The 15,681-nt window shown below is 39.7% G+C and overlaps 1 protein-coding gene across 3 annotated transcripts; it reads right to left on the bottom strand.

The window, feature by feature from the left end:
• Positions 1–122: 122 nt before the first annotated feature.
• Positions 123–10,300, bottom strand: FRG1 (FSHD region gene 1). Of its 3 annotated transcripts, none has more exons than XM_051619637.1 (10): positions 10,145–10,300; positions 9,727–9,797; positions 8,347–8,469; positions 7,338–7,395; positions 7,041–7,155; positions 6,558–6,662; positions 5,700–5,791; positions 4,653–4,763; positions 3,723–3,800; positions 123–211 (listed from the first exon to the last, which is right to left on the bottom strand). In XM_051619637.1, exons 1-9 carry the CDS (start codon positions 10,204–10,206, stop codon positions 3,764–3,766), a joined length of 774 nt encoding a protein of 257 aa, XP_051475597.1. In that variant the 5' UTR covers positions 10,207–10,300; the 3' UTR covers positions 123–211; positions 3,723–3,763. The 3 variants fall into 3 exon arrangements, with proteins under 3 accessions (XP_051475597.1, XP_051475596.1, XP_051475595.1); XM_051619636.1 differs by lacking the exon at positions 123–211 and adding an exon at positions 246–2,753; XM_051619635.1 differs by lacking the exon at positions 123–211 and having other exon boundaries at positions 3,037–3,800.
• Between the last annotated feature and the right edge of the window lie 5,381 nt (positions 10,301–15,681).

Here is a 15,681-nt window from a genome sequence, read left to right as displayed (position 1 = left end):
ATAAAATCGCCTCTCTTAGCACTTTAGAGCAAACCTGTGCCACCGGTTTTCCCTCCTTCAATGCTGTGATTTTCAATTACTCCGTGTCCTTGGGAGGTTTTGGGCAGGTTTGATGGTAATGAGCCGGGCAAGGCAGGCGCCTTCTTTCGGAAGCAGTTTTCTCCATCTTGGCTGCTTCAGAATGCAGGGAACAGGCAACTGGAGACACAGTCTAATGTAATGAGAAACGGGATGAGACACATCAGTCCAACCACGTTGCCTACTATTTATTCACTACAATACATAGCTGAGGTATTTGTTGTAATAAGTACAAGCCAGCATAAGGTGCATACTCTGAATAACTTACAATAAGAATGTATACTTTCAGTGTGAGGAAACATACAGTGAGTATGTATGGTAGCAACAAGTTGTACTTCTGGTTTAGCTTTTTCACCAGTAAAATACTACATTGAAAAATAGTGAACATCCTCCAGTACCTGTTTCTCTGACTATGACTGTTCTGATGTGCTCCTATTAGAAAATCTTTCCTACAGGGTCCGCACTGGTACTTTAGGTTGCCCATTTTGTTGTCTAGGTTTCTGCTGTAAGATCAATTTATGTTATGTCTGAAGAAAAAAGCTGTTAAAATGTGAAGTTTATTCATTAACTGTCCTCCCTGATAGCTGGTGTCGCTAATACTAGTACTTCATGTCCACCCTTCTGCTTTCTCATACTCATCTATCCAGCACTGTACTAACACTTCTCAGATCTGTTTTTTCCTCCAGAAGTAGAGGCTGCACAAATTACTTTCCTTTTTCTTTCTGGTTCAGTTAGATTAAGAGCTCTTTGTCTTTGGCTTAGACTACTGCCAGGACACAGCATAACTAGGAGGAATCTGTGAATGCTTCCAGCAGGACAATAGTCTAGTCCTTACAACAATTTAAGACACATAGTGATCTTCACCATTTAGTCATACCTTTGATTTCCTTTTCCTGAGACTAACATTCCAGTGAATTCCCCAAACTTCTGCTTCTGTGTTATCTCAGGACACATTTTTCAGTAAGACCCTAGTGTATCATTAGTCCAACACAGCTGGTTGCCAACCACTGAGAACAATCTCGTTGCTACCACAATATCCTTATTCCCCAGAAGGAATGAGGAATTCCTCTGCCAGTCCCTTGCTAAATCCAGTACTTCCTCTTCTACTTGGGACAGTCTCATTTCATTTGCTCTGATATTTCTTTTTGCTTCACTTCCTCCTAGCTCTGTAACAGTCATGCCTCTCAGTTTCCTTTACGATCACTTATGACTACTTGCAGTGCCTATACCTTATATTCTCACATTTACATTGATAAATACAAACTGAAAAACTCCTTTCCCTGGGTAACTCTCAGGCCCTTCTTCCGAGTACCCCTTCCAGCAGCCTTTCCACTAGAATAGCAGATTTCTGCTTCCAGCTGCATTTGTGTTTGAGTAATTTTCTAAGTTCTACCAGATAGGATTCTGATGGCTAATATATTCTTGAAAGGAAAAACAGATGCTGTAACATCAGCCTGCTTCAACTATCAGCATTCACTTCAGATGCATTTAAGATTGACAGTGGATCGTGGGTCAATGACATCCACAATGCACTGCCCAATAAATAATTACTGTGGCCCACAGCCTGCTCCTCTGGCGCTTCCTTTTTCCCCAGTGTTTTTCAGAGTAGTTGGCAGTAGGCCACTTCCAGGTTCATGATGTTGCAATGGTTGTGTATCAGGTGACTTACATTTCTAGGGAGGGACATGTAGCATGGTACCTACAACCAGAACTTCTCAATGACTCCTCATCTCCGGTCCTAGACCAAACTAAGGAGCTCTGGGGCAAAACAAATTGCATTTTTTTCTGTGATGGCATTTTCATCCAAGAATTCCTCAGTCTGGCCAGTAGCATTTGCCAACAATAATTTTATTTATTTCTAGCTTTTGGCCTTCTCCCTGCAAATTTAGCACTCACTTCTGTCAGACCTCCTGGCATGCACAATGCATCTTTTGCAACAATACAGGAACTCAAAAATACAGCTTTTACTCACTGTGAAAAAGGCAGCATAGCCCTCTTTTTTACAGAAATTGAGTCCCAGAGCAGATGGACATACATAACAATTCAAAAGCCTGCAAGCTATGTACACATTTAGTTTCATCTGCTTGACCACTTTTGCTGTTGGTAAAAAGCCAGCCACACACTATTACCTTTGTGGCTTTGACTAAGGGAGCATCTATTTTTATTTGAGAACAATCAGATCATATACAGAATTCCCTGGAAAAGCCAACTATTCTCTCTCAAGCCCACTAAATAACTTTCTCTCTGGTCTATTTCATTATACAGTCAGTCTCTCAAGGTTCAAGCTATATGGTAAATAGCCTACCATTGGTATTGGTACTTCGTAAACTTTTTCTTGGAGCCAATTCCTTAATCCAAGCCAAATACTCACGTGATAACAGTAAGATTTTATAACTGGGTTATTGATGTGTGAGGAATTTTTAATGTAATTCTCGAGTTTGTTACAAAACTAAAATAAAAAAAATCAGTTGTGATACAGGGTTTTTTATGAAAATGTTTTAACACAGTCTCACTTCAAATGTGTTGACATCCTCAGGAATTTCTTGCTTTGAAATAATGTGTACTTAACAGAAAGCAACAGGAAATAAAGGTAACTTTCAGTCATTCAAAGGTTGGACCAGATGATCCTTGAGGTCCCTTCCACCATGACATTCTATGATTCTGTTATTCCTGCCCTGTAGTAAATGAAAGAGTAAATTCAAAGTTTTGTATTGGAACTAGAAATAAACTCTGTGAAAACTTTAGAATGAAGCTATTGAATTTGATACTAGTAAAAAGGTCAAACATTTGATTAGTGTAAGTGACCATCTGATTATACGACTGTGGAAAGAGTGAGCAGTTATTCAGACTGAGGTAGTTCCTATGGAGATGTTGTTACTGAAAAGCTTTCTGGTAATCAGAACAGACACAGGTAACCGTATTTTATGAAATACCAGGAAAGCATATTATACTGTGACCTTAAAAAAAAGTTTCTCATTTTATTAAACACTTTGAAGTTAATGTTGTAAAGAAACAAGCAAATTTGCAAAATCAGGTTTTTTTCCTCTTGTAAAATAAGCTGCCAGCTAACACAAAAGAGCCATCCCCTTTTCTTATGAAGAACCTGCATTTTCATTTGTAATAGGGTTGCTGTGACTTGTCCATACTTTTCCCAGCATATGGATTATGCCACTTACCAACTTGAACAGTGGTCTGTTTTGAACATTGTTTTTTGAAGCCTGAATATTCTGGCCTGGTCCTCACCTGAAGTGTAGAATGGCTCCACAGATGTCCTACTCAGGATCTGGCAGGATGCATTTTCAGTTATTTCTTCTTGTTCATATTTTTTAATGGTTCAATATATTAACCATATTTCACTTTACTTATGTTCTCTTCTGCCTGTAATGTCTTCTCCCCTGTCTATTAAGTTCAGGTTCCATTCACCAACCTTGTAAGAGTCAATTTCTTTTCTATTAAATAATTATCTCACTATTTCAATCACATGTAGTTTTATAGTAAACTTAATATTTATTACTGAAAGATGACTTTTGATGCTTAATTATAGCTCTCCAGGGATCCTTTAAAAATAATGTAATAAAAACATAAGCAAAACCCCTTAAACAAAAAATAATTATAAAACATTTCACTCTTGTTTTCAACTTGACCTTGTCATGAAAGATGCAGAAGAAAATTGACCAGCTGGTTGTCACTTGCAGTATCTATCTGCTTTCACTTTTGCTCTCCTGTATGGGAAGAGTAATGAAACAAAATTTAGATTAAGACAAAACACACAAATGTAGTAATATCTGGTCTGCCTCAACGCATTAAGGAAACATTGAAAGCAATTTTTCTTAAGCCTTACTTCAAAGTGAAAATATAAAAAAGCAAGCAGTATTTTGGATTTGTTAATTAACTGTTTTCTTAAGGAGCCAGAACTTCCATGACTTAAGTTAACTTTGTCTTTCCCTTCAAATCACCCCAAATTGTATATTGGCCACTCTGAGGAATGCAATTCAAATTCAATGTGATTTGAAGCTGACACTCAACCTGTGATGGCTCTGGAGTGTTCTCACCTCAATGACTTAATGCAAATATTTACCCATACAAAATATTTTAAATATTTAATACAGTTTCTACTATTTTTCTACTAGTCTCAACTCAGGGGAAAAAAAAAATATTCCCACTAGATAAGATGAAAAGTGTTCTTAAAAAATGCTGTTTCTCTTTTAAAATGCCACTTTCTCCTCTCTAAAATGTTTCAGTGCCTTGGTATTGAGAATGTTAAAATTAGCTTTATTTTTCTGATTAAGAAGATTCATTCCTCAACTACTCTGTACTAAACAAACTGAACAGCCTAGTTTAAGATTTCTAAAATAATTAATTTCTGGGCAAGTGCAAATCTGCAAACTTCAGCTAAAGAAGCGAAATGTCAGAACAACAAAATGTAAACCCCAGAACTTGGGCAGAACACTGACCAGAAAGAACTGCTCAACACCCCACCCCCTGAAACGTAGCTCTCTTGTATCCAAGGCTTACTGTAATTCCATCTCTTAGTAGTTTTTAAATCAGTACATGATTTTTTGTATTTGAAGTACCTGTCCAGAAGCATTTCATGAAAAGTGCCTTCTTTCCTGGCTTTTCTGAGGGCTTTTGTGTCTTCCTTGCTTATTTTAAGCTTTTTGTCTTGAAAACTTTGAAATTTCTTTCTGTAAGGGGGGGGAAGGGAAATGTAAAAGGTGTAACTTCTTTCAAGTTTTGTGTTTCAGAAAAAAAACCAGCTGTGATAAGAATCTTAACTTCTGTTATGCAGTAGACAACTGAACTAATAAAATCCAGCAAACCATCACAGTATCAAATTCTGAAGAGCCCCTTCTTCAACTATTAGTGTGACAATTCAAGGAGTGAAAGTGTATTGGATGTAGGTGACAAAGGGCTGGTAGCTGGGGAGCTGCAGCTGTGGCCTGTGAGAAGAGGCCAGGGGCTGCCCCATGCTGGACACAGCCTGCTCCACAACAGACCCCACTGCAGGACACAGCTGAGTGGTGGCACCTCTGTGAAAACATGTTCAAGAAAGAAAGGGCAAAATGCCACACAGGCAGACGATAAAAAAAAAAAAAAAAAGCAAAATGGCAGTGTGAACATCAAGGGCGGAGAAGGAGAGAGGAGGTGCTTCAGGCCCTCAAGCAGATGTTCCCCTCTAGCCTATGGAGAAGACCATGCCAGAGCAGGGGAAAAGTGAGAGCAGAAGGGAGTGGCAGAGAGAAAGCACCATGTACAGACCCACACCCCCATCCTGCTTAGGGGAGCAGGTAGAGGAGTCTGGAATGAAGTTGAGCTTGAGGGAAGGCAAGGTGTTGGGATTTTTTTGGTCTTTGTTTCTCACAACCTGGATTACTTTAATGGGCAATAGTTTTAATTAATTTTCCATAAGTTGAGTCTGTTTTGCCCGTAACAGTAACTGGTACACAGTGTCCCTGTCTTTATCTGAACCCATGAGCTTTCTCATGCTATTTGCTTCCGTTGTCCTAATGAAGGGAAAGTGAGTGAAAAGTTGGGTGGAAGTTTGGCCCTTCCACCAAAGGCAGCCCCAAAGAGAAGTGGAAAAAGGTACTTGAGCCTCTTAACAGCTCTAAACTACGTACACATAATTAATTTCACACTGTTTAACATTTCCTTTGTCTTCTTGTGGAACATCATCTTTCGTCTTAGCTTCTCTTTCAGCACAAGTACGAATCTAGTTATTGAGAGGAAAAAAAATGACAAAGCAAAACAGAAAATGCCTATTAAAGAAAACCAACACAAATTACAGGTTAAGGACAACAATACATCACAAAATGACAGTCATGGTGACTTTTTTAAGTTCACAGCTTGCAAATTGGTTAACTCAGAACTGGAGACAACTGCAGTACAAGCAAGTGCTGCCTGAAGTGTGGGAAATATTAAGTATAATCTTTGATATTATAGTAAGACATAATCACCTTCATCTCAAAGAAGTGCCATTACAGTTCTTAGCTTTAGTAGGGGTGAAATGTCTTTTTTAGAGATTGTTTTAAAACTATTATTGTTCTGATGAGCAGACACCCATCGCTACTGGCGGCGCACATATTTTCCAAATCCAGATGAAGTCAAGATAGTCTTTTTACACTCTCTTACTTAAAAGATCTCCCCTTCTGCATCACTCTGGTAAATGCTTTTCTGTCCCTTTTTCAATCATAATTAATCTCTCCCATACCAAGCTGTTCAGAGTTATCTGGAATATCACATAGGCAGTCTGGCCCCCCAGTGTCTTACCCTTCAGTGGTGGTAACATACCTTCCTATCTCTACTGGAAGTGTATCAGTTTATCAAGTCCTGCCACTTACCTGTCTTTCTTGTGGCCAAATCACTTTGCAGCTTATAAAAAACAATTGTAACTGTATTAACAGTAAATTGTAGCACACAAATCTGGTTGTTTGAATATCCACGCCAATCATGTATTAACTGTAGAAGTTTTAGATTACCTTAATCATTTCTTCTTCCCCTGCAGTTTTGCTTTTGGCTTCTATGTCTCCCTCTTCATTACATCTAATAAAACGGCTATTTGCTGCTAGTAATGCCATTTTCTTCTGCGGAAATAATACCATATATTGTTATTATAACGAGGTTGTATGTAATACTTTATTCATAACATTTATCCTCTACAATACAGCAAAAAAACCTGTAGATGTGTTTTACTCTTTTATACAGACACTTCAATAGCTAGTCAGCAGACTTGCTGAGTCCTTCATTCTTATGAAGCTTATACCTGCCAAAATGCAGTAACTTGAAGTATCTTAAGAACTTCCAATGACAGTAAATGCATTGCAGTTGGGAAAGCAGACTAAAAGTTACAATATGGAAGAGATTGCAAAAAGGTTTTTACTGGACAAAGGACATCTATACAGATTAACTCAAAATACTGTTAAATGCTAGGAACATCAAATGAATCATGCCAATCAGCTTACATCTTGGAAGACAGGTTCCCATTGCTCTCTTGATCCAATTGCATCCGAACGTCCAACAACAAGTCCATCTGAATTTATACCAAGGTATTTGCCATAACCTGACTTCAGAGCAATCCTCAAAGAGAAAATGCAGGAAAAAAATAAAGAACGTTTTTAATGCAAGCAATTTGCAATATCCAACACATCACAAAAGCAGTATTGATAGGCAGTGGATTTCAAGAGGATATTAAAACATCTTTACACCAGAAACAAAGATAACAAGTATCAAAACTGGTAACATTTTGTTAGTGTCATTACCTTGTATCAGACAACTTTACTGCTGTAAACTGTTCAGGAGGACTAGGGCCTTCATCATCTGAGGAATTAATTTTCCATAAATTAGGTAAGAAGTATTTAACATGCAATATTTTAAGTTGTTAATACTGCAGTTTCAAAAAGGATTAAACAGCCCAGTGGCCACTGCAAAATACTATGGAAAGCTGCAATATTTTCTTAAAAAATTCCTTTTTCGAATATTCACTTTTAAAAAAGCAATGCATGTGCTCATTTATGTTTGTATATTTAGAGTGCTTAAAACAAGACACAAAATAAAGTCCATCTTTATATAAAGAAATTTACAGTTGAGAATGTTCTGTAATTTGCCAGGTGTCTTCGAAAACCTTAATCTCCTCGTAATACTGTTTTTTCGATAGGAAAATATATTATGGTTCATCTATGCTAACACAAAACAGAATCCTAAAATCTACTAGCCTCTCCATCCTTCAAAACCAAAGTGAGATAATATTGTCATCACTGCTCTGATCTCACCCTGGAGGTGAAAACACTATCGGGGTTCTAGGACAGTCCTTGTCTGACTGATGGCTCTCCAATTCAAGGTAAGGACTTAATAATTATCTTGCTTGTTAGCAGCCCCCTTGAGCAGCAACAAAGCAAGTGTATTAAGATGAGGATGCAGCAATAAGCCTCGAAACTCATCTCCTTTGAGTCTGAGTCTTCCACTGACACCATAAAGTTTTTATAGGAATTAATGAAAGTTATACTGCTTTTTATCGAGTAAGTGGCACAGCCTTTAAGAGGGGATCATTTCCAAGGCAGTTCAATTTATTGTACATATAAACCAGCAAGAAATAGATAAGTGAAACTGATTGGCAGTCATTAGTTTTAAGGCATCTGCATGCTACAGCTAGGATTATTGCATTATTTGTAATAAAGTGCTTTTAGCTGTAAAACCCCTTGCCTTTAAGTGATGCTACTTTTATGCTTTTCATTACTTAAACTGTGTATTTCCAAATTTCCTGAAACAAACCTTTATGTGGTGCTCCAAGCGTAAACAAGCCATTGTCGAGGGCTTGGATGTAAGCTCCTTTATCCATTTCTATAGCTATAGTTCCTGTAATTTCACCAAAATTACTGACAGCCCACCAGTTTCCTACAATAGAAAACCAAGACAGTTAATGATTAATTACAACTTATGATTACAGTAGTTCAAGAGATGATACTTCTGTGTCTTTTCTGAGATTTGAAAATCTGAAGATACAATTGCTGTCTAAAGATCTTTGTGCATTATTTTATACTACAGGCCCAATTTAATGGTGTTGCTCCTGCAATGAAGTTCTGCTGTTCTACCCACCCTGCGATCACTAGTCACAGCCTCCTGTGCTTCATCCCTTCTTTGTGTTGGTCCATAGAGCAAGTTGATCCATTCAGCTGATCCACCTTGCAAGGAAGTTGGGGGTTTATTTATTTATTTATTTTCATCTAGGCCAGCCTCCTGCAGTTTTGGGGTCATATCCAATTATTAGATTCTCCCAACACAACAGAAACATGTAAACTCTCTCATCTTGCTGTTAAATTACTTCATGTGAGCTGTAATCCTTTAACTTCAGTTGTTCAAGCCAATGTTTGAGCCCCACAGAATTCTACCAAAGTTAAGGGCAGCCCTGCCCACACGCATGAATTAGAGTTATGACATCTGTATTTTTTTAAACAGTAAAATTTTCTCCTTACAAGTATTTTCTACCTGATTACAGTAATAAGTATATCTAATTAACCTGAATATGATCTACTTTTTCCACATAGTAAATCTGGCAAGTCAATCTGCCTCGAGTAGAAATTATCTTCCCCTGTATTTATACAGGGTATAGAGCTAATTGTCTTGTCCTACACAGTCAGTGCTGACAGATCAATGTAGGAATTTTCCAAATCTCTCCCAGTTTTTTGAAATCTGGCTAAACTGAAGGCTGTATAACATCTGCAGAACAGAAAGCACAGGTGGGCCAACCGCTAATTTTCAAAGTAATAGTAACAGAAAACATAAACTATTTACATAGAAATGCACTCATTGAAAGTATTACAGCACTAAAGAAGTCTCTCCTTCTAAAGCAAATAGCATGGTAGGGAAAAAAAAGGAAAAAAAAAAAGAGAGAGATCAAAGCTGATAAGCAGCTTAAGTTTACACAATAACATATTTTAGGTAAAAAGGTTAAGTGGAAATCCCTCCTACTGCTCTCAGAAGTTCCATTTGGAGTCTCAGAAGATCCTGACACACAAATAACACGTTGTAAGAGGAAGTTATAAATCTTTATGGGGACTGCACTTAGCTTACAAAGTCCGGTAACAATCTCTTTAGCTTCTGATATCCCCTATAGTTCCCACACTGTCACATAATTTCTGGAAAGCAGCTCACCAACAATATCAAGCTCCTCTGCCGCATCCTCTTCCCTTTTCCTTTTTTTCTTCTCTTTGTGCTTCTTTTTGCTGCAAAGAGAAATGCAGATAAACAAGAGGGTGCCTCCACCACAGCCCCTCCAGAGCGAGCTCGTTCACACCGCGCCGCTCCCGAGCCCTACAGGAGCGGATCCCAGCCGGGAGCAAGGGGCTGACCACCGGAACGCCCTGCCCTGCCCCCGGAGGGACGAGGCGGCCCGGCCCGGCCCGGCCCGGCCCCAGCCCAGCCCAGCCCAGCCCAGCCCAGCCCCTGGCGCGAAGCAGAGCGAGGAGAGCCCAGCCGCGGGGCTGGCCCGAGGCACCGCCCAGCCGGCGGCACAGAGACCGCTGCAGGGGCCGGGAAGGAGCGGGGCAGGGCCACGCGCCCCACGCCTCACCTTCTCTCCTTGGCTCCCTTGAGGACGAGCTTGGTGGGCTTCACGCACGAGTACTCCGCCATCGCCGGCGGACCCGCGGCCGCCGCGGCGCGGACGGCAGCCCCGCAGCGACAAGATTCGCCCGCCCGCGCTCCGCTCCTGCCTGCGCCTGCGCGCGCGGCCTCCCCGCCGGGCCCGCCCTGCGCATGCGCGGTGGGCCGTGCGCGGGGTCGGCCCGGCGGCGGCACGTGAGCTGCGGCTGGTGCGGGAGGCCCTGGGCCCGGCGCTGGGGGGTAAAATCCTGCAAGGAACGTGCGGGATCCCTTGGAAGGGCACGTGCTGCTGCGCCTTCCTCTTCTGGGTCTGGCTGCGCTCTAGCGCCTTGCAGGACTGCAGGCCCCCGGTGCTGCGGCAGGAAGAGCCGGCGGCCTGCCCTCTGGCCGGCAGTAGCAACCTCTGCGTGTAGCAGCTGGAAACCTTATCTGAGGGACACAGCGCAGAGCCCCTGGGCCTGTGCCCTCTGCCAGGGGCAGCGGGCCTTGCCAGCGTGGCTAAGCGACAGTGGTGACAGCGAGCTGGCGTTACATGAGGAGCAGGCCCCAGCCCCTGCTGATGCAGGAGGAAGAGCTTTGAGGGAAGCCTGTGGAGGCATGTTGGGGAAATGAAGCTTGGAAGCCAACCAAGTGCACCAAACTAGGGGCAAAAAGAGATGTATTGCAGTTTTTCCCATCCTGCTAGCCATTTAGTATTTGACAGAGTGAAATCTACCTCAGGCTTTCTGCTAGGGGTATAATCACCTTTCTCTTGTATGGTTAACACCTTCTCAACATGAACCCCTACTACCAAACAAAAGGTTGTCTGTTGTTTTTACTAGATGGTAAAATGAAAGATGCAATCCCTATCAAATTTTGTCTTATATGTATACATGAAGAGATGCTTGCATTGGATTGCTTCCTTTTGGTATCTGATTTAATTATCTATCTATGTCCACAAGTTCTCAGCACCTAAAGGTGTCTTCCACAAGTGAGAAATTGGAGTCTTAATACATGGTTGTGTCAAGGCCTTTAAAATCACTGAAATCATGGCTGAACGATAAAATTTTACATGTGTAATGTCCCAGTGAATGACCTTGGCATTTTTGGGTGTCTGCAGGTCTGACTGGATCCAGGAGCCTGCCACTTTTCACTGAAATTCTTTCAATTTCTGTCTGCATGGCTAACGTGACTAGCCCCATATTTTTATCTGCCAAGTAGGAGTTTGTCAGCGGAAGACAGTCATCTCCTTGGTCAGTGTTTGGGAAATGGATAATTTGAAGCAACAAGTTGCTGTAGTACACAGTAGGTGACTTTATTAATTTATTGACTTACCAATCCCAGGAATTTGCATCTGGAAATCAGTTATTCAATATAAACTGAAAACAGGAAGTGCAGCAAGTTGCAGGCAATGATGGACAGCTTGCTTACCACTTATGATTTCTGCATGGAGCTGCAATCAGGAAAGTATTGCCTTAGCAAATTCTTGTATCTAGTCAGACTGTGAAGGTCACATGCATCTTACTGTATGTGCAAGACTAAGAGAAGATTCAGATTTCCAAATAGAAGATTGAGATAACTAGCCAGACTGCTAGCAATCCATCCATTGATTTCAACCATGCCTTCAGGTATGTTCTCTTTTCTGTTTTCATATTTTTAGAAATTATTGCCCAACTTTTTTGTAGAAAGCTTTTGATACTGTCATAGAATTCTATAGAATGTTTCCTCCTTAGTTTGCTTCCTGTTTTTGGTGATAGGTACAATGGTTTGTTCACTGTTGAAACATTTTAGTTGATATATTAGTACTTTGTTCTATATTCTCATGACTCCAGCCCTTTGAAAATTAATTCAAACTAACCTCAGCATCAAGCAATTTTAGCAAATATAGTTATAACTGTATTTGGCTCTCATTTTATCATTAAATACTTTATTTTGCTCATTCTAAACAGGTATGCCTATAAAGCAAAAAATTTAGTAAAGGGAATAAGAGAAATGAGAGTGCAATTTCATAGGAATTTGAGGAAAGCACAGTAGAAGTGAGAGAAGCTAAAAGAATGCCTGTCAGCATTCTGAGCAGTCAGCTTCATCCTTTCATGCGAACTTGCCCTTCAGTGTTTTGGTTATTTTGATGTTTTATTTTGAGTTCTTTTTAGGCAAGTCTGCAGGGGTTCTTTATTGTTTTCTGAACTATAACTTTAGAACTTTATTTGTGTTAGATCTTATTTTTTGACTACTTAACTGTGCAACTTTAGCATTTGTAGGCCAGTATACATTGATGCATCATGACCTCCTCAAAGTAAAGAAGCACTTGCCTTAGAGTTAGGATGGGAGAGTAGAAGATACAGCATTTCAGTAAGTTAAGAAACAAAGTGGCTTGACCACTTTTGGTTAAATATATAACACATTTAATAAGAGACACAATAAATTTATAGTTATTAAGAAATATCTAAGTGAAATATTTTTTCTCTGTTAACTTGTAAATAACAAAACCAAGTAAAAACAGTATTTTAAAATACATGTATTTCTGTCATATGATGAAAGTGCATAGGGTTTATATTTTTCTATTTGTCCACCAGATGCTGCTGTAGCCACAGAAATCAGTGCAGATTAAGAAATTTGAACAAATAAAATAATTATTTTCATTACAGTTCATCCTTACATATCCTGATCTGGAAAAGAATTACACATATGCTTCAGGTTTTGCATTGTGAATAGTCCCAGTGAATTCAGTTATGCAACTCATTCTCTGCGAAGTTAAGCATGCTTATAAGCTTTCTTAGGATGAGGCTATATCACTTATGCTTGCTGTTTTCTTTATTTGCTGTTCTGTTTTCTCCATAATGAAGAGAAAGAGGAAAAGACAAAAAATACAGAGTCCATACATTTCTAATTTTAAAAGAAATGTAGTTTTTTTTCAGGCTTTCATAATGCAAATTAGATCTGGGTAATGAATATAATTTTCTTTAACATTCACATCGTGTAGGTTTTTTCTGTAGCTTGGTGACTCCAGCAACAAACAGACATCAGTACAGTATATACAGATGACAGTAAAAGCTTTACCCGCAGGGCAAAGCGATGCCATCAGTCAGAAAACTGTATCCAAAATGATACCACTTTAGAAAAGCTATTTCAACTCTTAATTTGCTAGTTAGTGTTTCTGAAATTAAAACATTTCCAAAATGTGTTGGCTGTGGTTGTTTAAAAAAATACAACAGTTCATTTTCTTTATGGCAGTAAAATAAATGGAGCTTTTGTGTTTGCAAATGTAGAAAACAAATAACTTTTTTTAATGACTGGATTTCCCTGCCAGCTTGGAATGTGCCGCATGTGCATTTTATTTTGAATGCCTAAAGAGTGAAAACATTTGCTGTCTCTCATGCAGATGGGGCACATTGACTGAGGTGTCATCTGTAAAATGTCCACTTTCATCATTCAAGTTGGAAGGGGATCATTACAAATGTTTCCTATAGACACTCAGGATTGATGAACCTGGAGAGCTGACACTGTGTCCATTAATATCACCTGGTGCTTGGAAGAGCCTGGACCAAAACTTGGGCGCTTTGGAGTTTTCTTCTGTCTTGTTTATTTATGTTAGGAAATAAAAAATACCTCCCCAAACAAGAGAATCTTGAATTAGCTCTCTTGATAGCAGAGTTGACAGATAGTTCATATGTGCTTTTTTTTTTTTTTTTGCTTTCATTTATAAATATGGGGCCCTTGTGAAGTACCTAAGCTGCTGACTGATATAACAGCCAAGATTGATACAGTTTTGTTTGCTCGTTTACAGGAGGAGTGAAATCTGCTGTGAGTTAGAACCAGAGCAACTACATTTTAATTTTTCCCCAGTGGGACAAAGTACATACACTAGAATGCTGTAATGTTTTCTCATAATGTTCAGCAGCAGTTTTGTGAGAATGTTGAAGCATCCCCAGGACATGATCGTGCATACCACAGTGACAAGACAGATGTATATAAAAAAGCTAATTTGATTATTGGCATTTTTACTACTGTGTCCTGAAAATACTTTTATTAGAATTCTAAATTTTTTATGTGACCTGAAATTACCTTTTTTAAAACCTAAAATGTTAGTGTTACATTTTTAGCACAGGTAAGTAGATATTCACAAAATGACATTTCTACTACTCAGCTTTTATGGTATAGTAGTTAGAGTACTTGGCAAATAGGAAGTGTTTTTCAGACTGGCAGAAGCAGGATGGAGCCCCAGCTCTGACCCCCTAGTCCTCAGCATCCCTGGTTTAGAGACCCTGTGTTTGTTGTGGCTTTTCAGCTTCTTCTGCCTTGCCGGTTCACTCCCTCACTTTCCTCTGCTGTCACTCTGTAAAGTTTTATGACCAAGTTTTTGTATCTGGCCAGGCCTTCCCGATACCTGCTTCTCCATACACTGAGACCCTGCTCTGTAGTTTGTCAGTGGAGGAAAGAGCACTTAGCAAAATCCCTTTCTGTTGGGCAATGAGGGAATGCAAAAGAGAAATGAAGAGGCAACCGTGAATGTACACTGCTTTCATGCAGGTGCCAACTCTGTATGGCATTTACCTCTCCGATGAAGCAAGGCTGAGAGAGTTGGGGTTGTTCAGCCTGCAGAAGAGAAGGCTCCAGGGAGACCTTATTGTGCCCTTCCAGTACTTAATGGGGGCTTATAAGAAAGCTGGGAACAAAATTTTTAGCAGGGCCTGTTGCAATAGAACAAGCGGTAATAGTTTTAAACTAAAAGAGAGAGATTTAGACTAGATATAAATAAGACATTTTTACAATGAGAGTGGTGAAACACTGGAGCAGGTTGCCCAGGGAGGTGATAGATGCCCCATTCCTGGAAATATTCAAGGTCAGGTTGGACAGGGTTTTGTGCAACCTGATCTAGTTGAAGATGTCCCTACTTACTACAGGGGAGTTGGGCTAGATGATCTTTAAAGGTTCCTTCCAACCCAAACAATTCTATGATTATATGAGTTTACTTGAGTTCATGTTTTCTGGTTTCTGCTTGTTATCCCAAAGGCTTTATCATGAGTATTTCTTCAAGTCTGGTTATTCTTTTCTACTAATTGCTCTGATTTTTATCCTGTTGTACTAAGGAAGTTTTTTTGTATGCGTATTAACGTGTTTATCTTTCTGCCTATTAGTGTATGTTTCTTTATCAGTATTTTTTTAAGTGGCCAGTTTTGTTCCAATTTAACAGATAGGTGGAGGTTACAACAATAATTGAACTCTGGCGAGTTCTGAAACTGTTTTTAGGTAAGAAGGAAAAAGACCCATAACTTCCCTGACAGAGGGAATCCTTGCAATGGGAACTCCCGTCTTCTGGAGATGAGAGGGAACACTCAGGCAGAAAGGCGTCTGTGAGGAAAATCTCCTAGTAAATCATTGGACACTAATGAGTGATAACTCAAACTGCATTTCCTCCAGTGCTTAAGAAGCATCTTATTGCTATACACTGTAATTTCATTCTTTATGGAATGGAAATTTGTTTTTTGACATTTCTTGACAAATAACTAGCATGTTAGATGCAAA

Source organism: Apus apus, chromosome 4, assembly GCF_020740795.1.
Source record: "Apus apus isolate bApuApu2 chromosome 4, bApuApu2.pri.cur, whole genome shotgun sequence".
Lineage (NCBI taxonomy): Eukaryota > Metazoa > Chordata > Aves > Apodiformes > Apodidae > Apus > Apus apus.
Note: the sequence above shows the minus strand (reverse complement) of the source record. Positions and strands in the feature narration are given on the sequence as shown.